The sequence below is a fragment of the Callionymus lyra genome, chromosome 13 (genome assembly GCF_982586985.1).
Source record: "Callionymus lyra chromosome 13, fCalLyr1.hap1.1, whole genome shotgun sequence".
Taxonomy (NCBI): domain Eukaryota; kingdom Metazoa; phylum Chordata; class Actinopteri; order Syngnathiformes; family Callionymidae; genus Callionymus; species Callionymus lyra.
The window spans coordinates 6,848,135-6,875,053 of NC_141830.1; the positions used below are offsets into that span (position 1 = coordinate 6,848,135).

Consider the following 26,919-nt stretch of genomic DNA (forward strand, 5'->3'; position numbering starts at 1 on the left):
TCGCCTGTTCTCGATGGCAGTATGACGTCATTCGCTGACCAGTGCTGTCGACTACCACCTCCTGCCGGTCAATGTGTGGTATTACACCGGAGAGCTGAAGCAAACTTGTTATTACTATGGAAGTAAATATTAACCCTTACATTTTAACAGCATCAGAATCCGACTTTGTATTTGAAACATAATTCAATTTTTGGCACTGTTGTTTGTTTTGCTGACTATCTCTTTACAGTGCATTCATGCATTCTCGTGTTAACAATTATTTTAAAAGAAATATACACATTAAAATTAAATACAAAAATAATTTAATGTAAAAACATTTTTTTTGTCTTCTTTACTGATCCGGATCCTTTATCTGAAACACTTTTGTCGCCACCGTAGTGGCAAACATGAGGAGCTAGAGGTCAGTTATGTGCAGAAAATAAAAGTTGTAAACTAAAAAAAAAAGCTAATACATAAATAAAATGAAAGATTAAACATGTTATTTTCTAGATCCCCTCAGTGTTGGAACATTTTAAACGGATTTTGAAACATAATTCAATTTTTGGCACTGTTGTTTTTATTGCTGACTATTTCTTTACAGTGCTTTCATGCATTTCTGCATGCAAAAAATAAATACAAAAATAATTGAATGTAAATACGTTTAATCTGTAAAATCGAATTTCCTACATTGGCATTTATTTTTGTTAACATTGCATATCGTTTTTACATTTATATGAAAAAAATAATTAATTTAACACTGAATTTATCCGTGCATTGGAAAAAACAAAAACATTAATGGTTTCTCAAATCCAAACTCTGATTTTGATGCTGTAAAAATTTGGTGTCAGAAATGAATATTCAATGTCTAAATGGCACACATTTACTTCCATATGTTACCCATTCTGACTTCCCTTGTTCTGGTGAGCATCTGATAGCTGCTGGTTAGTGTTAGTAAGGTAATAACATAATAAAGTGTTATGTTTCATATATTATCCACCCTAAAATATTTATAGTTATACTTCCTCATCATTAATAATATACTGACTAAGCATTTAATATTGATTTTATCCTTGCAATTTTATTTTAGTGTATGGCAGCAATAACAACTGGAAAAAAAAGCTTTTTTAATTTAAATAATGAATGATTCATATGTGACAATAAAGTCTAACATGTTAAAGGTGAACAACAACAATTATTATAGTAGTATTTTATATGTACTATATAGTAATGTAACTACATTAACTACATTTTACTTCCAGCAAGACTAAACAAAACAGAACTAGCCAAAGGTTAACTGTATATTAGTAATCCACTATGAATAAGGTTAATAAAGAAAATTATTTTATAGAACTTTACACAAACTTTAATTCACCACTAAACAATCTACATTAAAGCTTCTCTCTCAGTGCGACGCTACAACAACTTCTGACCCAGAAGGCACATTAACTGCCTTTAGTGATTTCTAATGAACCTTAAAGCAACTCACAACTTTCATGATGCCCGGGGGAAATACCTTTCAAAATGAATGACCTCGTAATTACCATTTTTATTGCAGTTGCACTTTTTAATGAAACAACTTATTACTTGCATAGTTTTCTCCTTCAGGGATTCTAGTTAATACATAAAACATTTGATTCACCATTAAGAGGAAGATACAAATTAAACTTTAGGTACGAGGGAAATAAGAGGTGAAGCAGTGTTTAACCACACTAACTATTACATTAAAACTGACAAGTATACTAATACAACCACTAATACTACTATATAACATTTGGAAGTGCCACGCTTTGGAACAGTTTTTACTGCTGCTTTGTAGTTTACTGTTTATTTACACATTGGTCTTGCTTTGTATTCTCATTATTCTTCATATTGCTCCAGATATAGTCACACACTTGAATTATCTGTTTAAATATTTAGTTAAGTTGCATTCATTTCTCATGTTATCTTGTGCTTTTGTCTAATATTAATATTATTATAGGGTGGAGGCTTCAGGTGAGCCATCTGTGGTATTTAAGCCTCTTCCTGCAGTGTTTCAATATCTGTCATGTGTAATGTAATGTCTTTTTTTTAAACTGTGCAAATTAAAAATTAACAATTATCTCATTGAGTTTTAAATGTTCAACATTTAACGATGTAAATTGTATTATTTAAACCCGCATTTGTCTATGTTTGAGAACCTAATTTTGAAAAAGTAATATGTCATTAAACATTAATACTATAATGCATTTAACTTGTTTACATTTTCTTGGTAACGAGACGTAAAACATACAAATGCAATCAAGCTAGGAATTGTCACAACTAGAAACAGTACCACAAATTTCAAAATAAAAACCGTTCCAAATCGGCCCATTCAAAATACAGTAATTATTTTATGTTGATAATTAATTTTGTCTAAACTGTTCAGTGATGAACATTTTACTATTGAATCTAATTCGGTCCCTTTTAATGCAACGTTTTAATACATCAGCGATAAACTCGATTGAAAGCGTCACATTTTACAATAGCTTTTATTTGTTCAACTATATAAACCGGATGTTGCGAGCTCTCACCACCGTGAGCTTGACGTCTCCAGCCATCCTCTCAGTGGGGACCATCCAGGCACAGACGAGCACGGAGCGGCACGAGCCTCTCCCCGGGACCCTGCACCATGCACGGGGGCAAGAGAGGACTAGTTGCTCCCCAAAACACCTTCTTGGAAAATATTGTTCGGCGCTCCAGTGGTAAGTTTAACTCCGTTAATAATTGAATTGATGTTTTTAAATTGAATAAACTCACGACTCAGAAAACAACATGAGTATTTGTATCAATTATAATCTTAATTAATCATTTTCGTTGTTTTTAAAATGAAACTTTATCAGATGCATATATTTCTGTCGTTTTACAATTAGTTTTATTATTGTGCATTAATTACCGTTATTAATTATTTTATATTATATTTATTTTATACTAATTATACATTTAAAAAGTGAAATTAATAAATATATTAATACATTGATACATATAATCTGTAGTAATGCTTTTATTATTATTTAAAATTATTTCCAGTTATGTTACATTCAATTTAAATTAATCGTTCATTTGACTGTATTACATGAACCGTCATGGTTCAATCTAAATTATATGAAATCTTTGAATAAGCCAATATCAGGTTTATATGTGTTTTATTGCCATTTAATTTTATATTTCCAAGTAAAACATGTCATATAAAGCAATAATATTAATTTGTTATTAAAACTACTGTAGCATTTTTAACATGTTTCTAAGAATAAATAATTCGGACAAATATAAAGTGAACATGAACATATGAGGTCAGATTAACTGGTAGAAAAATGACAAATATTTATTCACATTGGTCCAAAGCAAACCTAACTAGTAAACTCTTATTAACCTAAAATACTACTTTGCATATAAAGGAAGTCAGTATGCAAATGTGAGAGTAAAATTACAATGTTATTGTGACAATAATACATGTACCTCATTAGTTCCCGTGGCCGTCTATAAATAGCCTTTTATTCGACCGTTCATTTTGTTAAAATCATGCAGGCTTCAAATCGCTGAGGCGGCACTTTTCCTTCCAAACTGTTTTGCAGCAGCAAACTTTGCAGCACTTCATTCATTTTTAATCGACATTAAGGCTGCCACATGAACATTTCATAAACAGCCGTTATTGCCGCTTTAATATTTCATGTTAACACATTTGGCTTCGTAGCCTATATGTAGAATCCTACTGCCTTCATGCTGCGTCATGTAGTCGTTGTAAATGTTGTGTAGCTCGGAGGTCGACGTCACTGTGTTGTCATAACGTGTTGCAGAAACAAGCTTCCTGCTGGGAAATGCACAGATAGTGGAGTGGCCGGTGGTGTACAGCAACGACGGCTTCTGCAAGCTCTCGGGATACCATCGCGCTGAGGTCATGCACAGGAGCAGCACCTGCAAGTAAGAGCACGTTTGAACGTCACCAGAAGAATCAAACCTGGCTTTTATAACTAACAGATTATCAGCAATGAAAGGGTTACAACTAAGTAATAACAAGATAAGGTAAGTAAGTAAGTAATTTTTATTTGTATAGCGCTTTTATAGACCAGGGTCACAAAGCGCTTAAACAATCAAAACAATATTCAATAAAGTATATACTTTAAAGGTCAAGATAAAACTGATAACACAACAGGAGTTCCAGAAAATCAAGGAAAAGCCTGAACAAATAGAAACGTCTTAAGATGTTTCTTGAAGGAGTCAGTAGATCATCAAACACAGATGTTTCTTGAAGGAGTCAGTAGACTCCGTTCCAAAGCTTAGGAGCAACAGCCTGGAAGGATTTCTCTCCTCTACATGACATTAATAGGAGTTTCTTTGTAAAGAAATCTAAAAGTCCACTTGAAATTGCGACTGTTTCACCACAAACAAACGTTGAGCCATAAAACGAGATTTGAATTTACAGTTAAACACTAAAAGCCCATAATAAGTGAAGCTCTTGAAACAATGTTTCTAGACTTCAAGACTTTCACCTGGTGTTGCTCGGACACTTATCGATGTGCTTGGGATGATGGTCAGCTGAAAGCTGGTTCCTTATATAGGCTCTCATTGTGGTTGTGGTCATCATATCGTGCTGAAAAAACTCAAATGGATTCCATAAGGACCGAGAGTTCTGACTTGTGGTTGAGAGTAATGGAAGAGAGTACCTTACCATGACTTGATCATCAAATCTAAGTATGACACAGTATCAACAGAGCATCTAAACCAAGATATTTCCAAATTATTTCCCATCTTGATCCCATTGTTCAAGGTCACTGACCCCTCAGAAGAAGCACCAACGTTGTTAACAAAGTCCCCAAACCAATCATTTTGTTTTTCTTCATTGTATAATTCTGGCATCACTAACTAGCTAACCATAGACTAGGAACTAGGAACTGGTACATGAGGCATTTGTTACCATGCCACACAGACAGAAAAAAATATTTATAGGATGTCTGTTCTATTGATAATAACTGTCTGAAAGATGTTTTTTTTTTTTTTTTTAATGATAGTGTTTTCTCAGAAGTAACATTAAACAGTGACTCTTGACACATCAAGATGGTCGTTTCAGTCAAGTTTGACTCAAAAAATTACTAGTGGAAAAATGTTTTTATACAAAGGTCGGTCGGTGAATATAACGCCCAAATTAGGCTTAGGGGCTAAAAGGTTGGGGGGCCCCTGATGGAGGCCACCCAAGTAAAAGTAATGGTGCTTGGCCCTCCAAGTCATTTTATGCGGCCCGATAGATGGTTGGCTCAAATTTCAATAGTTTGGATGGTGATCTCTAAAGAAGCCCTTGTTTAGTATAAAGGGAAGGATCTACTGTATGTTATAGATGTCAACAAGTACACAGAGACTTTTGGTAAGAGTAACAATAATGTTGAAGGAAAGAAGAAAATTGAGATATATCTCAAAATCTTTAACATATAATGTCCACCTTATAAGAAATTGGACCAGAATTCCATGTTGGATATAAGCATAGTATTTGCTATCAATCAGACCAGACCAGTGCAGAAATAAAGGCAAATATATTTAAATAATATATTTTTTTTTTTTGAAGTCTACAATTAAATACATTTGATTGTAAATATTCTTCTTATAACCACTCCACAATTAGGGGTTCATGGATTTCTTGTTGGCAGAAGATGCTGAAACATTTCTTAGAACATCCAGGGCTTTTATTTTGAAATTTCATTGATGCAATTTAACATGTCTAGTCTGTGACCACACAACAGTTTTCTCTGTGTGTGTGTGTGTGTGTGACCCCGGTGAGGTCCACCGTGTACTCTGGCTGTCGTCTAATGTCACCCAGTATTAGCTGTAGCACCCCATAACCACATCGAGATCAGAGGTCGACCACGAATGAACCCTCGAATTGAGTCCATTAATCGCGTTCTGTGGTCCAGTTTCATGTACGGTGACCTGACGGACAAGAAGACCAGCGACAAAATCAGACAAACCTTCGACAGCTACGAGTCCAACTTCTTCGAGGTGCTCCTCTACACAAAGAGTAGTAAGTATTGAGGGCTTTTTTCGTATATGGCCTCTGACCTCACTCATGAACGTCTACCCTCCGACCACAGGAACCCCCATATGGCTCTACATGCAGGTGGCTCCGATCCGGAACGAAAACGACAAGGTGGTGCTGTTCCTCTGCACCTTCAGAGACATCACTCTCTTCAAGCAGCCCATCGAGGACGAATCCGCCAAAGGTTAGAAGAACTCATGCGGCACGTTGTGTGGCACGATAACCTCCTGCGTTCAAAGTGTCCAGGTGTCGCTCGCACGGGTCAGTGGGCGCCGGTCGTCTCCGGGTTTACACGGTTGTGAGTCCCCGAGCCGAGACTGTAGATGACGGACAGACGCAGGGGGGAAGTCACTGGCTGTGTCAGCAGAACATCACGAGGCCTGGCAGCTCCGTGGTGGGAATTACGGCTCGATATAAAGTCGTGTTGCTGTAACAAGTGATTAGTTCACGACGCTGTAGATCCTGAGACTGTCGGAGCTCAACACAAATGTGGCGACTATAAGGAATGTTACACGGTTTTGAGTTGGTCGATGAGCGAGATGTGTTTTACAATTGATTCGGGAGGTCTGGGCTCAGCTGGTGGTTCTGTCGTGTCGTACTTGTTAGCGTGCTAGCAACATGCTAGTTGACGAGTTAAAGAAAAACATGTTTCTAGTCGTAGTTACTATTTTAATTTGTAGTTTTTCCTGATATTTATTGTTTCTTAAAATACATAGAACAACTGTATAGAAAAACGATTTATTTCACATTTAGTTCCATATTCATTTAAGTTAGTTCTTAACTGTTGGGACCACAGGCCTTTTTTTACTGGTTACACTAATGGTTTGCTTTTATTTTGAAGGGAATTGAGTTTATGTTTATTGAGTTTATGGAACAAACCTGATTGGGTTTCAAATCAACGTAACAATGTGTTATATCTCACGTTCAAACTTGTTTTTTCTTTAATAATTTGGGTTTATTCATGACCCAAAGCCAGAGTCAGAACCACTGAAGCAGTCTTTAAATGAAAATGAAAATATGAAATAAAATAAGAAACATGTTGTATGGCATGTACTTATTTTGTTTAACCAATGTCATGTTTATTAAAGGTTTTCCCCGTCCTTTAAGCCTTGGCAACCAATTTCTGTATTTGTTGTGGTTCCTAGAGGGAAGTTTGTGAGTCACAGTATCTTCAGAAACATGTCAGACATGATTAAAAATACAAACCTGAAATGTGACAAATCAAATCGCCTGTTAGGTATAAACGTTGACTTGAGATGCTTGTGATTTTTTGTGACAGGCTGGACCAAGTTTGCGAGGCTGACTCGAGCGCTCACCAACAATCGCAACGTGGTGCAGCAGATCGCACCTTTGAGCAAGACGGAGGTGAACCACAAACCTTCCAGACTCGCTGAGGTGAGCATATTTAAGGTGTATTCATTATGCAAAAACAAAAGAAGGGTTTTATTTTGAAAATGGCTATGAAGGATTGTACGTGTATAACTGCTTACACGGCTAAAAAACACGTCCCTTTGTATTCAAATTGAATTGCCAATAAAAAGGTAAAAGACCACAAATCATCCACTGATGCAGCAATTTAATGATTTTTTTCTGCATGTGTGCTTTTGTGTTCTCAACTGGGAAATCTGGTGAAAGTTATAATAAGGGAAAGATGAGCGTCCCACTAAGATCAAATCTATCGTTCCCTCACAGGATTGTTTCATCCTCACATATCAGTTCTATTATTAATAACAAGACTTCTGTATTTCTCTCACTTCCAGGCGCTCCAACTGGGCTCAGACATTCTCCCCCAGTATAAGCAAGAGGCCCCCAAGACCCCGCCGCACATCATCCTCCATTACTGCACCTTCAAGACCACCTGGGACTGGGTCATCCTCATCCTCACCTTCTACACGGCCATCATGGTGCCCTACAACGTCTCGTTCCGAACCCGGCAGAACAACCTGGCCTGGCTGGTGATCGACAGCATCGTGGACGTCATCTTCCTGGTGGACATCGTGCTCAACTTCCACACCACCTTCGTGGGTCCGGCCGGGGAGGTGATATCCGACGCCAAGCTGATCCGGATGAACTACATGAAGACCTGGTTCGTCATCGACCTGCTGTCCTGCCTTCCCTACGACATCATCAACGCCTTCGAGAACGTCGACGAGGTAGAGACGTGGACGAGCGTCGCTCTTTTGTCAGACCTTCATCCACTTCTTATCTTGTGTGAAGGATGTGATGGCGTCGGCGGCTCGAGCAACTCACCTGCGAGAAACATCCATTTTTCACCGGAACAGCACGAGAGCGGACGATTCTCTTCTGCCGGTAAGAGAGCATGTTTTACTTTTCTCGCAATTATTCTCACTTCGTTGGGGCTGCTATTACTGTTTGCAACTAGCTAACCCATAGTTCACCCAAAATTACATTTTCACCCAATTTCTACTCACCCTCATGTCGACTAAGGGTTGGGATTAGTCTCAGAATAATCCGTTCCATTTTGGAGTTATAGGTAGACACGTATGTCCATTTGACGCTTGCTTTTCTTCGTCCAGTGACTGTTTCCTGTCTGTGTTATTAGCATGTTAGCCTTTTAGCTTCTGCTAAAAACAAGTTTAAAATATAGGCTAGTTTAATTTTTTTCGTAACTATTTGTCATGTCGAGGCTTCAATACAAGAGGGACGTTACAGACGAGCAGTACGGAGGTATTTTGGATATTTTTAAGTTTGTCTTTTTGGATGAAAAAAGGGGGCACGGCTCACGACTAACATATGGACATATATATTTTTGCCTGAAACTACAAAAAGACACAGATTACTGTGAAAATAATTCCAACCCTTATTCAACATGAGGGTGAGTAGAAACTGAGTGACTTTTGAAATAAATTCAGTAAAAAAATAAAACCCAGTAACCCTGTCTCCTGCAAGAGGTTTGAGTAATAGAATCTGCTGCCTTTGATGACAACCGTGTCTTTGTAATAGCAATAAAATATTAGTGTTAAGAGGTGTGTATGTTGAACTGAATATCGATTAAGATTTTCACTAATAAACTAACTAAACTAAACTAAAACATTATTGAGAGTATCAAGGTGATAATTTTATATTGTTTTAATTAAAGCCTGAATAATATTATTGTCTGCACTGACAACAAACAATTTAAATCATTTAAAAACAGTTCAGGAAATTCACAAAAATCACATATTTTGTTATGGTAAATGTGTAGATTAATGCTCATGTTGATGGAAACACTTGTGAAGAACAGAGAAAAAAATAACAGTAAAAGTGATGGATGGGATTGGTAAAAGTGACTCCCTGTTATAGAAAGTTAATAAACATGTCTGGTAAATAAAGTGTCATATTCGTGGGTCAGAAGATCCATGTGTTGGAGGTGTGTTTTGAAGCTACCGTTTAACATCCGTATGGACGTTTTACCTGCTCAACTCCACCCACGTAGGGTCTCAGCAGTCTCTTCAGCTCCCTCAAAGTCATCCGCTTGCTCCGTTTGGGTCGGGTGGCCCGGAAACTGGACCACTACCTCGAGTACGGAGCCGCCGTTCTGGTGCTGCTGGTGTGCGTCTTCGGGCTGGTGGCCCACTGGCTGGCCTGCATCTGGTACAGCATCGGCGACCACGAGGTCATCGACGAGACCACCAACACCATCAAGACGGACAGTTGGCTGTACCAGCTGGCGATGAGCATCGGGACGCCGTACCGGTACAACGCCAGCGGCACCGGCCAGTGGGAAGGTGGACCCAACAAGGACACGCTGTACATCTCCTCCCTGTACTTCACCATGACCAGCTTGACCACCATCGGCTTCGGGAACATCGCTCCGACCACGGACGGGGAGAAGATCTTCTCTGTGGCCATGATGATGGTGGGCTGTGAGTACTCCTGTCTAATGTTGCTTATCAATCAATGGTTTTATATATAGTCAGAGTACAGATTGGAATCCAGTAGGATCTGGAATCCTACTAGTAGAGATTAGAATTCCAATCTGTATTATTACAGATTCCAATCTATACTAGTACAGATTGGAATCCAACTACTGAGCTGGGATCTGAATATTGGAATTCCAATCTGTCCTAGTAGGATTCCAGATTCTACTAGTGAATTCCAATCTATACTAGTACAGATTGGAATCCAACTACTGAACTGGGATCTGAATATTTGAATTCCAATCTGTCCTAGTAGGATTCCAGATTCTACTAGTGAATTCCAATCTCTACTAGGAGAGATTGGAATTCTACTACTGTATTTGGATCTGAATATTGGAATTCCAATCTGTCCTAGTAGGATTCCAGATTCTACTAGTGAATTCCAATCTCTACTAGGAGAGATTGGAATTCTACTACTGTATTTGGATCTGAATATTGGAATTCCAAATGGACAAATGGGAATTCTACCGGGACAATCTCCAATTCTAATAGGAGAAATTCGGATTACATAACATACGTAATCAAACCCTAACCCTAACCCATATCAATATTAAGATCCCAGTTCAGTAGCAGGATTACGATCTATACTGTGACATATATATATATATATATATATATACTGTATATATATATATACTGTATATATAGATATGTGACTATTATATACTAAAAATATTAAATTCATAATAATGTTATTATTGTGCTATTGTTGCCTCCATTGTTGCATTTTCTTCTTTAACTCATTGTTATTTCAAAATTATTATTCAACCAACGACAATTGTAAAAAAATGTATTTGCTTTGATTAGAACAAACTTCCTGAATCACGAGGATCCACCCGAGGGCGTCTTTATCGTCGCACCTGCATCACAATAAACTGCTAAGCTGGTAAATTCGTTGTCCTGATCCATCGCGCGCCAGCGAACTGAAGTTTGATTCCATTGATGTGTTTCTTTACCCGTCGCTCGCTAATGGAGTCTCGTGGAAGTCGATGCACTCAAGTTTGCGTGCCGACATGATAATGTGCCTCGCAGACCTCGCAGGCATCAGGCAGCTGCCGGTAACCAAGCATGTTGTCGCGTGGAAACTTCAGCTCCAACTATTAACTGTGAAGCAGACGGATATGCAGCTCATTTGGTTCTTGAACATGACATATGTAGACCGGTGACATTACAAATAAGAAGAGCTTTGAATCTGAATCAAATATTAATGATAGTTTCCACTGACGTATAAAACCCTTGATGGAAGTTGTACAATAGATTACATTGACAGATGATAACAGAAGGTAATTCAGGCTTTTTATTTCCCCGTCAGACTTCCCAAAATAGATTCTTAATCTTCTGAAAACAAACCTCGGAATGGTTAGATAACACAGAGACGACATTCTCCTATATTTCTGCTGGGATGGAAACACTGGGGAGAGATTTGGACTCTTGTTGACAACAAGTGACAAGTGCAGGCATCGAGTCTCAGCCCATGTGAAGGTCGTCAATAGCAACCAGACCGTGATCACATCTTGCTTATTTTGGGTCTTCAAATGTTATTTTTATTACACCGCTATAATTGTTACCAAATGGTAAAGACTTTAACTCTTAAGAGGCGGGTGGGAAATGGATGGATGGATGGATGGATGGATGATGGATGGATGGATGGATGGATGGATGGATGGATGGATGGATGGATGGATGGGTGGATGGATGGATGGATGGATGGATGGATGGATGGATGGATGGATGGATGGATGGATGGATGGATGGATGGATGGATGGATGGATGGGTGGGTGGGTGGGTGGATGGATGGATGGATGGATGGATGGATGGATGGATGGATGGATGGATGGATGGATGGATGGATGGATGGATGGATGGATGGATGGATGGATGGATGGATGGATGGATGGATGGATGGATGGATGGATGGATGGATGGATGGATGGATGGATGGATGGATGGATGGATGGATGGATGGATGGATGGATGGATGGATGGATGGATGGATGGATGGACGATAGATTCATAAAAACAAGAACAAAGACGAATAATACAACGAAAGGGATACAAATAAATGTCATAGATATTCCTGTAAAAATATAAATAATAACATATTTTTTATAAATAACGGGTAAAATAAAAAGAAAGACCAAAAACATTAAATGATCTCGAGATTTTGAAGCTTTTAACATCAAAGTTTTTAACTTCACAAGATCTTTTTTCTTTTTTTTATTCCATGTCCCTTTAAGGGCTCTGTAGCTCCATACTTAAGAAAGTGTTTTCTAGAGTTCAGATAAATAAAAATATTTCAATAAACTTGAGTTAATTACTGCAGGTCGTGAATTGAGTAAATGAGGATAAGTTAAAGTAAGATAAGGTTATAACTCCTATTGTTATTGTAAAGGCTGAAACAAACATTCTTTTTTTTATTCTGGGTTAAACATTTGGTCCAGAAAGAACTCAATTACTTAACCCTGACTAGCTGGGACAAGCATCTGACCAGTTATGGACAATGATACTTCTACTATAATTAATCATAATAAAAATAAAATAAAAATTCCAGTGTTTTTTATCACAAAATAAAATTGTATTTCACTGGAACTATAGAAAAAGCACTGAGGAATTGCATACCTCTGCCAAGGAGATTCTTTTTCTTCCCAGAACCTTAATTTAACAAACACCCATGAATGCATCTTTTTCAATGGAAACCTAAGTAAATATATTAAGTCTCTCCTCCGTCACGAGCCTCCAAAACAGCATGCATGGTGACGCAACAGCAGTGATGGCGACGTGAAGTGACAGCTGAGCTTCAACAGGGCCAGTGCTCTGTTGGTGTTTCAATCACCGAGGACACTCAAGTGTTGGCTTCAATTACAACAAATAAATCTCCTACTACAGATACAGTAGAGCCCGGAGAAGAGACGAGTTCGCCTGAAGGCCTCAGTGTTGTAAATGGACAACGAGCCTTCACGTCAGATATGTATCCTAACCTCTGTGATCTCCTCGCTGTGGCTGAAGAACCCGTTCTTTCCTCTTCAGTGGGCGAAATCAAACGCCAGGAGATGATGAGTGACTCTTTGAGGTCACGGCAGCACCACGCTCGGGAGATGTTTACATTATGAATACCATGAAGGGCTGAACCGCCGCTTTGTTGAGCAGCGTTCGACTGTTGCAGGAAACTGATCAGCCAAGAAGATTCAATCAATTACACTTAAGACTGCAATGCCTCGGTGCTTCAAACCTAAGTAGGAGAAAAGTAGCTGTGAAAAATGTTCATTGTTGACATTGTAAAAGTAAAAGTCAAGAGTAGATCCCAGATAAGTTAAGTATTTATATAATCTGAGTTAAGAGCAGGGAAGAGGAATTTATAGGGTTTAGGATTTCATTCAGAAGAGACTAAATACCAGTTTTTAACATTATTTAAAGGCTGGCCTTTTATAGTATATAGTTAGTTAGTTATAACTGTGTTTTGTTTTTGATTGTTAAAACACTTTGTGACTCTGGTCTAGAAAGCTGCCTGCTCACTTGCCTACCTACTTACCTACTTTCCTACTTTCCTACTTACCTACTTACCTACTTACCTACTTTCCTACTTTCCTACTTACCTACTTACTTACCTACTTACTTACTTACTTACTTACTTACTTACTTACTTACTTACTTACTTACTTACTTACTTGCCTACCTACTTACCTACCTACCTACTTACCTACTTTCCTACTTTCCTACTTACCTACTTTCCTACTTTCCTACTTACCTACTTACTTACTTACTTACTTACTTACTTGCCTACCTACTTACCTACCTACCTACTATGTACTTACTTACTTACTTACCTACTTACCTACCTACTTACTTACTTAACTACTAACTGATTTACTTACTTACCGACCGACCGACCGACTAACCAACCTACCTACCTACTTACTTACCTTACCTACTTACTTACTTACTTACCTACCTACCTACTTACCTACTTACTTAGCTACCTACCTACTTACCTACCTACTTACTTACCTACTTACTGACTTACTTACATACCGACCAACCGACCAACCGACCGACTAACCAACCTACCTACCTACTTACTTACCTTACCTACTTACTTACTTACCTGCCTACCTACTTACCTACTTACCTACTTACTTACTTACTTACTTACTTACTTACTTACTTACTTACCTACCTACCTACTTACCTACCTACTTACTTACCTACTTACTGACTTACTTACTTACCGACCGACCGAACGACTAACCAACCTACCTACCTACCTACTTACTTACCTTATCTACTTACTTACCTACTTACCTTACCTACTTACTTACTTACTTACTTACTTACTTACCTACCTACTTACTTACCTACCTACTTACTTACCTACTTACTTACTTACTTACTTACCGACCGACCGACCGACCTACCTACCTACCTACTTACTTACTTACTTACTCACAGTCTAAGATTCAATTCTATAGTTAAGTGTATCGATTTGAAGGTCCATCCTTTTGCCATTATTAACAAAAGTATATTATTTATGAATCTTTTATGATCAACTCATCACAGCTCTTTTAAAATAATGACTTATACCAATCAAGGGGGTTCGACCACACGTCTCAATAAGAGTAACTTGCCAAAGCTAAGACTGCGCGCAACGATCAACTGAGATGCACTATGGGAGCATTCTCAGAATGAGTAGGAATACGGGCCCTGGTCTACAATCCTGACCTTAATGGTCGTGATCAAAGATACATCTTGAAAAACCAGAATATAAAATGAGGGCTTTTTGGACTCTCCCATAGAGACCAGTTCTTTACTAGAATATATCTTGTTCTGGGGATTTCCAAATGGTAGGAAGTCGCTTACCTAGAACCTGTGGAAGAGATTTGATCTCTTGGTTGACCTTGGAATGCCTTGAAGGAGGCTTTAAAGAGAGGGATGTCTGATGCTTTTAGTTGTTTTTTATGATCATGATTTGGTTTTGAATCCAGATCTTATTTCTGGGCTGAATTCAACTTTTTTCCCTGCAGCCTTGTTGTACGCCACCATCTTCGGAAACGTCACCACCATCTTCCAGCAGATGTACACCAACACCAACCGCTACCATGAGATGCTCAACAACGTCCGGGACTTCCTCAAGCTCTACCAGGTTCCCAAAGGTCTGAGCGAGAGAGTCATGGACTTCATCGTGTCCACCTGGGCCATGTCCAAAGGCATCGACACGGATAAGGTAGGATTTTGAGATGAATTGACACTTTCCTCAGGCGATGTCATAGAATTTCTGGGATAATTACAAGCGTTGGTCGAACCTTCTCTGAGGTGATTCCAGTTTGTTTTCATGTCTTAACAAGAAGGATGTGTCTCGCCTGCAGTTGATACAAAACTCTGCAGCAAGAATTCTGACCTGCTCTAGTAGAAGAACTCACATTTCCCTGATCCTTAAAACTCTTCACTGGCTTCCAGTTTCTTTCAGGATCAACTTTAAAATTCTGGTTCTTACTTTCAGATCTATTCATGGTCAGACCTTCCATCAGTGATCTGATCCAGACTTACACCCCATCTCGGGCTCTGAGGTCTGTGGATCAGAATCTACTTATGGTTCCACACACACGGTTCAGGACCAGAGGAGAGAAATCTTTTCAGACTGTTGCTCCTAAGCTTTGGAACGATCTTCCTCTCTCTCTGTGCTTGATGGATCTACTGACTCCTTTAAGAAACATCTTAAGACGTTTCTATTTGTTCAGGCTTTTCCTTGATTTTCTGGAACTCCTGTGTTGTCCTCAGTATTATCTTGATCTTAAAATATATACTTTATTGAGTATTGATTTGATTGTTTAAGCGCTTTGTGACCCTGGTCTAGAAAAGCGCTATATAAATAAATATTACTTACTTACTTACTTACTTACTCTCTCTCTCAGGTTCTCTCCATCTGCCCAAAAGACATGCGGGCCGACATCTGCGTCCACCTGAACCGGCAGGTCTTCAACGACCACCCGGCCTTCCGTCTGGCCAGCGACGGATGCCTGCGCTCGCTCGCCGTGGAGTTCCAGACGACCCACTGCGCCCCCGGTGACCTCATCTTCCACATCGGCGAGAGCGTCGACACCCTCTGCTTCGTGGTCTCGGGGTCGCTCGAGGTCATCCAGGACGAGGAAGTCATCGCGATCCTCGGTAAATTTCACACTGGATGATCTAATAAGCCAACTTTCGTCCTCATCACTGAAGACATTTCCCACCTTCCTTCTTCTTGAATACGTCTTCTGGCGCCGCTCAGGGAAAGGGGACGTGTTCGGCGACGTGTTCTGGAAGGAGGCCACCATGGCCCGGTCGTGCGCGAACGTTCGCGCTCTGACTTACTGCGATCTGCACGTGATCCGGAGAGACGCTCTGATGAGGGTGCTGGAGTTCTACACGGCCTTCGCCAACACCTTCTCCAGAAACCTGATTCTCTCCTGCAACCTTCGCAAACGGGTGTGTAACTGAAACACACTTGAGCGTGTCAAGATTTTTTTCTACACACACAACAGACACTAACACGACGTAAACATAAACTACATGCCGTACATCATTGTCTACACATGTTAGAGATATTGTAACAAAATACATTTGAAAATATTAACACATACAAACTACACACACCAGTCACACAACCTTTTACAAAAACTGTAATAATCCATTATTATTTTCTCTTTCATTTTTTTCTTTTTATTCATTTTCTTTCATTTCCATTTTTTGTTTTAGAAAGTCGATTCTGTTCTTATTTGCATTTTTGTTTTCTTTTGTATTTTTATTTATGACCCTTATTTATTTGTGTATGATTGTATCTATTTATACATTTACTTATACATTTACATTTGCTCTATCTCTTTGTTTTCTTTGTACATTTAATTCTTTACTTTTTGTTATTTCCGCATGTATTAATTCTACTCATTCATTCACTTACATCATTTTTCTATTTATTTATGTCGCTTTTCGACTTATTTCTACATCTGTTGTATGTATATATGTATGTTGATTTATTTTCTTATTTCAATGTGATTTCACCTATTAATGTCTACATTTTTTATTGAATTCTTTATATATTAATTAATTGCCACATTAATGTCTTTGTTTTTTACTTATATATATTTTTATATTTGTTTTTATACTTCTGTGATTCTAGAACCAATAAAGCTGCAGAAAACACAATGAATCGACGCAACAAAAGCATGTGTTAACTCGACTCAGACTCAAATACAAATGTTAAAGTTGCTTGTGTTATAAAGTCAAGATATATCATGAACCCATGATTTCTCATCATACGCAGACTTGACCCGGAGCTTGAAGAGAACTGCGTATATATCTCGATGTTATTGTCTTGTGGGATCTTCAGGCCGTTAATTTTTAATGTGTAATCTCTGCTGGTGTCACTCGGGATCTATAGCTGTACCTGTTTCTATGGAGTCCACGCCGGCGCTGGTGAAGGAGACGCCATCAGAAGCGCTGAAGTCGTTATAAACATATTAACGTTCACTTCAAGTAGTGAAACACCACGAAAAAAAAAATCTGTTTAATATTTCTTTACGTTTGAGTTTGCTCGCCTCCATTAGGCAGTTATGTAACCGCACATCATACAGCGGACTCACAAACGCTGCTGCAGCAGGACGGACTCACAACAGTTTCACGCAAAACCATCAGTCCAGCTGAAAGATTGATGGCGTTCGTTTTTTAAAATGTTTTTAATGAAAGTAAATCCATCTATTATTCATCCGAGGGCAGTTGAAGTGTGAAGCAGGTAAATGTACATTATCGCCACGGCTTTAAGAGACCGAGCGTGTTGTCGCTGCTCATAAGCTTTTTCTTGCTGAGTTGTGCGACTTCAGCGACACTTTTTATTTTTGGACTCAACGTAGATTTCACAAAGCTTTAACTGTTTGATCATCTGAACACAGCTGCACTGTTGTTGTTCCCCATTAACCATCAACCAAAAATATCCTTGGGTCTCTCTGCACACAGTAAAAACAAATGATTCCTAAATAAAACAAAACATTTATTTAATTAAAAATAAAGCTGTGTATCAGATTTTCACTCCACTCCTACCCCCAAAATTCAGAATTAAACAGTCTAATATCACGAGGAATGAATGAGTCCCTGAGTCTATAAGTGTTGCATCATGGGAGGAGCATTCGTTTACTCCATCTGCTTCTCTGTTCACTGATGACAGTGTTCAGAGGATGACTGTCATCATCCATGATGGACAGTAGTTTGTCCAGTGAGTTCATGGTCTGTGTTGCAGGACCAGTTTACTGTCCATCCACACACTGAGGTACTTATAGTTATAGTCAACTACCTCGTCGCCTCTGATGGACACTGGACGTGGCTTTGTCCTGGACCTCCCGAAGTCCAAGACCAGCTCCTTGGTCTTTGAGGTGTTCAGCTGCAAGTGGTTCCTCTCACTCCAGTCCACAAAGTCACTTATCAGACTCCTATACTCGTCTTCGCTGTTGTCCCTGATGCATCCAACAATGGCAGTGTCGTCAGCATACTTCTGGACGAGACTCAGCTCTGAGTTGTAGCAGAAGTCTGAAGTGTAGATGGTGAAGAGATAGAGGGGCCAGTACTGTCCCCTGAGGTGCGCCTGTACTGCACACCACAGTGTCAGACTCACCACTACCTTCTAGCACCATCCATCCATCTAGTTGTAGAGTTAGAATCTGGAGTGAAGAAGTTCTCAAGCCAACTGGAAACGGTGTCTTCACTTGTCCTTTTATCCTCATCTCTGAGGGAGTCCAAACACAATAACTTTAAGCCGCTCGTGATTTTGTTCTTTTGGTCTAAACCACAGTTGAGAATATGATCCACCGGTAAATTAAGAGCTTCGTCTTTTGGCTCAGCTCTTTCACCACAACGACAGACTGGTAAGGAGACCTCAAGATTCTATAAAAAAAACTAAATTTACTAAATTAAATTCTTAATAAAAAATAATACATTTGTAAAATTACATTGGATTAAAGTGTATCCATGTATGGAAGAGTTTTTACACTGACAAGCGACAATAAAGTTAAGCAAAATGTGTTAACAAGAGTTAAACACACTTTTAAATGAAACACTTACAAGCGTGTCTGAAGTGGAGGGTTGCTCATCATTGGGAAACATCATTATCAACTTCTTCTTTTGGGATTTTAATCTAAAATATCAACTCTCCTGACTTAAAGTTTCAAATGTTTTCCCCTCCAAGATCCCTCATCATGACGATACTTTGAACTTATTACTTTATAAAGTTCTCCCCCGTCTGAAATCTAGGCAAACGAGAGGTTACGAGAGTGGATACCATTATGACATGGTAATGATTTACTCCTTCATCAGCTGTTATCACGATCGGCTTTGTTTACACAACAAGACTCTTTGAGGCGGAGATTCCCGCGATTGATGACGCTTGGTGACAAACCTCAATGCTTGACCAATCACAGCAGTGGTTATGGTTACCACACCAACTCACTGGCGATTTCATCTCCAGAAAAATGTCAGTGTTTCCAGTGGGCGGGGCTTAAACACATTTTCTAATGTAAATATTTCAATGAAAAGAGAGTTTTGTACAAACAGACACATACTGATGAGAACAATAGAGGTTCAAGATCGAGTTAAGTTACACTTCAATCAACACATTAGTTGCACTTACACATCAAGGCTCTCCCACTAGAAACGTCTCTGTTATTGCATTATTGCTCCATTAACGTTTCCCTCTCGAGCTCTCAAGTCTTTAATATTTCAACACGCGGCTCGGGATTGTGACCCAAGACTTTAAAGCTACATTATAAATGTGTTCTCTGTTTCACTGACGTGCACATCATCGTCTCGCTCGCAGATCATCTTCAGAAAGATCGCTGACGTGAAGCGAGAGCAGGAGCGCCAGAGGAGCGAGGTGGCTCTGTCCATCCCAGAGGACCACCCTGTCCGCAAGCTCTTCCAGAGGTTCCGGCAGCAGAGGGACGGGCAGACCGGGGAGTCCAACTCTTACCCGGAGCACAACTGTGTGCAAGTGGAGCCACAGCACCACCAACACCAGCGCGACCCCACCACCGCCCAGCCACAGGAGGCGGTGCAGACGAACTGTGGGAAGCTTGACAACGGAAGGGGAGACGTCGCCCTTCAGGACTCACAGGTGGTGGTCCAGAAATTGGACAAAAAGGAACCCATTGAGTCTAAAGCAAAGCCTGAGATTCAAAAGGGGAACTCCAGAGTTGGTGCAAGAGGTTGGGCGAAGTTCAAAAGCGCCGCCTCCGCACCAGCTCCAGCAGCGGTGGAGGCGGAGAAGCAGCCGGGTAAGGGAGAAGAAAGAACGAATCCTCCCTCTGCACCACACGTGGGCGCCCAGGACTCCGAGCAGAGTGCAGACGCTGAGGCGAGCGCCCTCCACAAAACGGACTCCTGCGACAGCGGCTTCACCAGGAGCGACCTTCGCATCGATCGAGCGGGAGATTCGAGGAACTCCTTCGAGCGGAGCCCGCTGGAGACGAGCCCGGTGGACAAGAACTCCTTCGTGCAGGGTCACGGGTCGGACTCGTCGCTCAAACACTCTTTCGTGCAGCCGGCGCCGGAGCAGGGGCTCCTTCAGGCCTCGCTGTACGAAGCCAAAATGGAACTTAAGGGCGACATTCAGGTTCTGAGCGGCCGGATGTCCTGCTTGGAGTCTCAGGTCAGAGAAGTTCTCAGGTTACTGTCGGTCAGGAGAAGACTTTCACTGCCACCGACGTCTTCGCCGAAACCGAGGATAAAAACTCAAGAAGTGGTTTCGGCGAGGCCCAAAACGGACAACGGCCCCTTTTGAAACAGTTTTTGTACACAATCGCATGCAAATGTAGCTCCAGAGTCACGCTAGCACAACACAGGGACTGATCTCACAACAGATTGAGGCTCTTTAGAAGAGCGCACTTGAACGGGCCAATCTGTAACGGACGCCACATCTATCTATCAGGAATATCAGACGGTGCATTGACTCCCTGAGATGTTCTCCAGGCAGCACATGAGAAGATACCAATGGGGGGGAGGGGGGGGGTGCCTTACGTCATTAGATATTATTTCTGTTGAGTTATCTCTAAGTGTCCAAACGTCTAACCTTTCAATGTCCATTAAGAATGTCGGCATCTTCAACTCTGACTCTTCTAACTCCTGACCCCCGACTGTTTTCTATACCTGTCCCCCCTTCCTGCACTTTCTTCCTCGCCTCTTTAAATCTCTCTCACTCTGGCTGTCTGACTACGAGTACTTAAACCCCTCTCGCTCAAAAACCCGTCTCCTGTCCAGACTCTAACTTAAGTTATTTACCCTCCAAATATCATCATATCATCAGCAAACAGAATAATCCTGGGATAAACAGAAGTCCATATGAAATAGTAGCATCTTGTGGTCATGTTCATGAGTGAAGGGAAGGTGGATTGTGAGACATAAAGTCAAATCGATGGAGTCCTCGGTCATTAGGGTCTCTCCATTTATACCGGCCCATCTATGTTTCCTTCTCCCATCTATGGGTTGTGACTGAAAGAACAAGATCAGGAGCCACCTCTCTCTCAGAGCCACCTCTTCTTCCTCTGGAGACGTCAGGGAAGACCCTAGATACCTTGAAGAGATTGTGTCTCCTGCTTGTCCCTGGAACAAATAAATGTTCTCCCAGATGATCCAAAAGAGTTTTGGGAAGATGGAAGTCTTTGCTGTAGCTTCTGCCGATGCAACCTGGGAAACAAGTAACAGACGGATGGATGTTCTTCACTCCAAGAATCATAATATTTTATCTTTTCCGAGTCACTTTGCATCGAATAAATCTTTTTTTAAGGCATGACTGAAATAAACATTTTTAAATTAAAATACTAGTTAAAGCACTTAACAAACATTATTGCCTTGCATTTATTATATCTGTGTAATCCAACGTCAATTTTAGTATTTAAAAAATATAATTAATTGCAATAATAGTCAAATTCAATTAAATGCATGGAGAAATGAATCCTTCAAATCATCTGTGGATCCAGATTGAACACCAGAGTACAACCAAAAACGTTTTTTATCAAGAATTAATGATCTGTTATTTTGCTTTACAAACAGACATTATTTTAAAAATATCCAATACTAGTGTTATTTCCCACTTTCTTCACTAAATCGCTTCATTGTCAGTGAATTATGAATATTTTTCTCTGTCAAAGAGATTCGCACAAGAGCATCATTTAAATGGTGGAGTGAGAGTCAGTGACACCTTCGGGGCCTCGCGCAACCAATTACTTAATGTTGTTTTCAAGGTTTGGTTATAATTACACTCTGGAGAAGCAGTAACGAAAGGATCCCAGTGATCCATCACTTCTCACTGAGATGTTTTGTCACGGGTACACACTCTTATTTATTCTTGTCTTGATCCAGAAAAAAAAAAAAACCCTGCATCTTTACACACAACAAGTGTTGTTGTGACCAACACAACATCCCTGATGGACACACAACAGTTTTATATCCAAGCAGGTATTAGCATCTGAAATTCAAGTGGACTGAGCTTAGAAATCCTTGTTGTTTGGCGGCGTGATGACAAATGTGTGCCTTACATGAGCCGGTGACGCATGACTGAGGCTGATCTTCAACAGGAGCAATAACACAAGTCAGTGTTGATACAACCAAATCTTTCACTGCAACTATGCAAAACCCTCCCGCTGCTTGTTCCCATGTGCATGTAGAAGACGGTGACAGCATGTGGACTCGGATGGTTGAACAGAAATGTCATATATACACTCTCCATTTTTGTCACATTTTCCCCAGAACATGATGACATTTGTTAAGATTCTTCGTGTGAGATCATGTCGGCATGTGAGTCGATGCGTTGAAAAATAAATGATACAAATTGACATGATCCTGCATGCAGGTGGACAGGTGTACGATGCTGTCTCATATAAAACATGTTTACTCTAAACGTGTGGTGGTTTGTTTGCTTCAACGTTGTGATCGTCAAGTTAGCGTTGTGTAGACACCAGCGTAGAAAAAAATGTGGTCAAAATCCACGTAGACTTAACATAAAAATAGCAATTCCATTATTAGATGTTTTATTAATAATATATATTTTATATTAAAAAATAAATTAAGATTTGTGCTTGTTACCACGGTTCCTAACGCTTGAATGGTCTTGCTATTGTAAAGACACTGCTTCTTTAAGACCTCTTAAAAAGTTAAGTTCACATATATTTTGACGTGATTAGTTCTTTGGTTTATATAGTAAGATGGGCTCTGAAAACATCACTATGATGTTACACATAAAATAACTTTTTAACATGATTTATTTTCAACTAAAGTTAAGGGGATTTGAAACTAAATGGTAACTTAGCTGGAAGCTAACAGTGCTAGCTGAAGTAATTCTGAAGTCAACTTTACCACCGAAAACACTTTATTCATTTATTTATTTTTCACTTTAGTTATATTTACTAAACGTAATTCTGTTCATCTTTGATAACTAAGCTATAATTGTTAATAACAATACTACATTCTCAAAATTTGTGTTTATCCTTTAGGGATATCACGTTGACCCTTTCTTCTCCTGCTGACACTTGCCTTCTGGCAGAAATAGTTTGGATGGAAGTACATTATGAATCTGAACTATAAACCACAAGCTTTTTTTTTTTTTTTTTAAGTATTCCTGTCGTTTAGAATCAACTATTTTATTTTTAAGGAAAATGTTTACTTTAGATGTTTATTTTTTTCTCGATTTATTTTTCTTTTATCGAAGTTTTCCGCAAAGAAACATGTTGGTCTCGCTCATCCAATGGCATGACGACACACTACTTTTATTTCAGTACCAACACTTCTGATTGGTCGGGTCTTCTTCGTCCCGGTCCCTGTCAACTAAACAAGAGTTTTAAAGTGCAGTTTTTAACGTCCCTTTAGCGATTATTTCTTTCTGGGAAACAGAGGACGTCTGGTCACTGCAGAGGAATTTAACTCCAAGGTTCGTGTGTGACGCTAATAATCCAGGATTCACCACTAACTAAACATGTTTATTCTTCTACTTAAATTGGCTCAGATTTGCACGTTCGTTTTTCTAAACAAACACTTTAAATATACATATATAGACATAAACCCGATATATATTCTAATCACTATCAACTTGCATTGAAATAAACCTTCATTTTAGAAGAAAAATTGACTTAATAGTGTCAGAGAACCTCAACAGGTAAGACGTCAAATAAGGGACCGTCTACAAATTACTTGATTACAATGTAATTGTTACCAAAGATTACTTGCATGCAATATTTCATAAACATTTTGCAATAACTTCTTAACGACAACTTTGATGTGCATCAAATGTATGCAACATATAATCCATCTATAGAATCTGCATTTTTTTTAAATTTCTCTTTGTAATATTTCAAATTAATATTTATATGCAATATTTTGTACACATTTTGTAATAGCTCCTGAATTACGTGTATAATTGGTACATGATGGTGGTTAAGAAGTTATTAAGACATTTTAACTTGTCGTCTATTGGAGGACGGTCTCATTTTGGTTCAAATGTTTTCTGACTAGAAAGAGTTAACTTTTTAATCAAACACGCTATCAATTGAGTTATTTGCTGAGCAAACATCAAATCTGCCAACATCGAACCAACTTCACTGAAGTTATTTTAAACATAACATTTTCCTAATGTCAAGTCTTTTCTCACGGGATGATTCCTCCAGTCGTTCGTCAGTTCAAATATTCTTGGAGTACAAAGAGGAAACTTGAGTATTTCTGACAATGTATTTCTCTCAAAGCTCAAGGATGGAGTTGCAGCTGCCCCCTCACGAAGGAAAAAAGATCTACTGTGTGGACATGCACACGGGCGGAGAACCTCTACGCATCATCGTCGGGGGGTACCCGGAGGTCAAAGGTGACAGCGTCCTCGCCAAGCGGCGCGATGTGCGCGACCGCCTGGACCACCTGAGGAAGGTCCTGATGTTCGAGCCGCGGGGCCACTACGACATGTACGGCGCTCTGGTGGTGGACAGCGAGCTGGCCGAGGCCGACCTGGGGGTCCTGTTCATGCACAACGAGGGGTACAGCACCATGTGCGGACACGCCGTCATCGCGCTGGCACGCTTCGCCGTCGACTACAAGCTGGTGAAGGAGCCCCAGGTGCCGGAAACGGCGGTCAACATCCACTGTCCGTGCGGGCTTGTGAAGGCGTTCGTCCAGTACTCCGGTGGAAAGACCGGCGCGGTGCGGTTCCACAGCGTGCCTGCGTTTGTCTTCGCTACAGGTACGACTTTTGTGTGTATGTTAAGAATCTACGGATACGATACGTTTCACGATACAGTGTCAACGATACGATATATTGCGACACATTGCAGTAATGTCTCTTGACACAGTCACTGCTTTCATTTGTTTTTAAACCAAAATATGGCCAAACATCAGCTTTAAAAGCTGCTGGAGTCTACTGTATCCCCTCGTCCTCAGTCATAGCCGAGATTTCATTGTTCCTTTAGCTGTGGAGGATGTAATGACTGCCTTCTATATATATCTTTTTTTCACTAATTGAAATGTGAACCATAAAAACTGACAAAAATCAAAATATAATTTTTGGACTTGTCTTTGTCTTCTTTACCTGCAGACGTGGTCGTCTCAGTGGAAGGGTTCGGTGAGGTGACGGTGGACATCAGTTACGGAGGAGCGTACTACGCCTTCGTCTCAGCCGAGAGGTTCGGTCTGGACGTGTCCGAGTCCAGGACCAGAGACTTGGTTGACGCAGCGACCGCCGTCACCAAAGCCGTCAAGTCTCAGGTGGACAACGGAAAAGAAGGTCACCACACATGAGCAGAACATCTTAGGTTATAGTTTTCGATCTCGCAGGTGAAGCTGCACCATCCGGTCAGCGAGGACTTAGCGTTCCTCTACGGCACCATCCTCACGGACGGCAAAGACCAGTTCTCTGACGAGGCCACGGCCAACATCTGCGTGTTCGCAGAAGCTCAGGTGACGTCTCTCAAGATGATGGTATCTAAAGATAAGACGGGATTAACTCGCTGCCTTCAGGTGGATCGCAGCCCCACCGGCTCTGGAGTCACGGCTCGAGTGGCGCTCCAGTACCACAAGGGTCTGATCCACCTGAACCAGAAGAGGGTGTTTCAGAGCGGAGCAACCGGATCTCAGTTCACTGGCGAACCAGTCCAGGTAATGAGCAGTTCCATAGAGCGTCGACAGAGGTCGCTGTCGCCACATACAGGCCATGATTTAAAGTTTACACTTTTATTTGTTTTTTATTTAAATAACTGCTCATTCTGTGACACGATCAACGATACCATCAGGCGACCACGTGTGGAGACTTCCCTGCTGTGGTGGTGGAAGTGGCAGGACGAGCGTTCTACACCGGAGGTTCCAGCTTCGTTCAGGAGCCGGAGGACGAGCTGAAGCATGGATTTCTTCTCAAGTGAACAAAAATAAATCACTCAATTTATCAACACAATCTGAAAACAGATTATATCTTATAATATGAATAATCTAAATGTAATAAATGCAATTTTATAAATTCATATCTGCGCTTTCTTGTCTTCTGTTGGAGATGGACGAAGTCAGGGAGTGGCTCGGAAAGGACGATGATGTTTGCAGATGATTTAGTGATTTGTAGAAAAGAGTTTGTTTCACTTGTTTACAGGTTAATGTTTTAAATACACCTAAAAAAGTGTCTGGATGTGTCAAGAGCCACAAACTTATTTTTCTTCAGAGGAAATACTTCTTTATAAATCTTTATAAATAAATCTTTTTGTCAAAACAAAACACATGTGAGACAGTAATATATTCAATAATACAATCATTATTCTCTCCCTGTGCAGTCCGGTAACAAATGAAGCGAGAGAATTCATGCGTGAATTATAAAAGGAAGGAGGGGCGATGCAGGAAGTTGAAGTATTAGTAGTAAACTAGTAAATTAGTAATAAACAATAGAAGCAGATGGAGCACGAATGCTCCGCTCTTCAGATGCAACACTAACAGACTCGGGGACTCATTTATTC

At 40.0% G+C, this 26,919-nt stretch overlaps 2 protein-coding genes across 2 annotated transcripts; both read left to right on the forward strand.

Moving 5' to 3' along the window:
• Nucleotides 1–2,606: 2,606 nt before the first annotated feature.
• On the forward strand, nucleotides 2,607–20,735 carry LOC148067207 (voltage-gated delayed rectifier potassium channel KCNH5-like). The gene is made up of 13 exons (XM_087805506.1): nucleotides 2,607–2,699; nucleotides 3,792–3,915; nucleotides 5,898–6,004; nucleotides 6,075–6,203; nucleotides 7,299–7,414; nucleotides 7,780–8,172; nucleotides 8,237–8,329; nucleotides 9,456–9,885; nucleotides 14,959–15,158; nucleotides 15,847–16,099; nucleotides 16,203–16,399; nucleotides 19,773–20,006; nucleotides 20,097–20,735. Exons 1-13 carry the CDS (start codon nucleotides 2,627–2,629, stop codon nucleotides 20,733–20,735), a joined length of 2,988 nt encoding a protein of 995 aa, XP_087661632.1. The 5' UTR covers nucleotides 2,607–2,626.
• A 3,003-nt stretch (nucleotides 20,736–23,738) lies between these two features.
• Nucleotides 23,739–26,418, forward strand: l3hypdh (trans-L-3-hydroxyproline dehydratase). The gene is made up of 6 exons (XM_087805365.1): nucleotides 23,739–23,876; nucleotides 24,685–25,169; nucleotides 25,521–25,690; nucleotides 25,760–25,882; nucleotides 25,943–26,080; nucleotides 26,215–26,418. The coding sequence occupies exons 2-6, from the start codon at nucleotides 24,692–24,694 to the stop codon at nucleotides 26,338–26,340; spliced, it is 1,035 nt and encodes a 344-aa protein (XP_087661491.1). The 5' UTR covers nucleotides 23,739–23,876; nucleotides 24,685–24,691; the 3' UTR covers nucleotides 26,341–26,418.
• The last annotated feature ends 501 nt before the right edge of the window (nucleotides 26,419–26,919 follow it).

Excerpts from the sequence above, each read along its gene's own strand:
- LOC148067207 (XM_087805506.1), top strand. The coding sequence starts at position 2,627 with ATGCACGGGGGCAAGAGAGGACTAGTTGCTCCCCAAAACACCTTCTTG. Across the intron at positions 9,886-14,958 it reads GGCCATGATGATGGTGGGCT|CCTTGTTGTACGCCACCATC; the intron begins GTGAGTACTCCT and ends TTTTCCCTGCAG. Across the intron at positions 15,159-15,846 it reads AAGGCATCGACACGGATAAG|GTTCTCTCCATCTGCCCAAA; the intron begins GTAGGATTTTGA and ends TCTCTCTCTCAG.
- l3hypdh (XM_087805365.1), top strand. The coding sequence starts at position 24,692 with ATGGAGTTGCAGCTGCCCCCTCACGAAGGAAAAAAGATCTACTGTGTG. Across the intron at positions 25,170-25,520 it reads TGCGTTTGTCTTCGCTACAG|ACGTGGTCGTCTCAGTGGAA; the intron begins GTACGACTTTTG and ends CTTTACCTGCAG. Across the intron at positions 25,883-25,942 it reads GCGTGTTCGCAGAAGCTCAG|GTGGATCGCAGCCCCACCGG; the intron begins GTGACGTCTCTC and ends CGCTGCCTTCAG.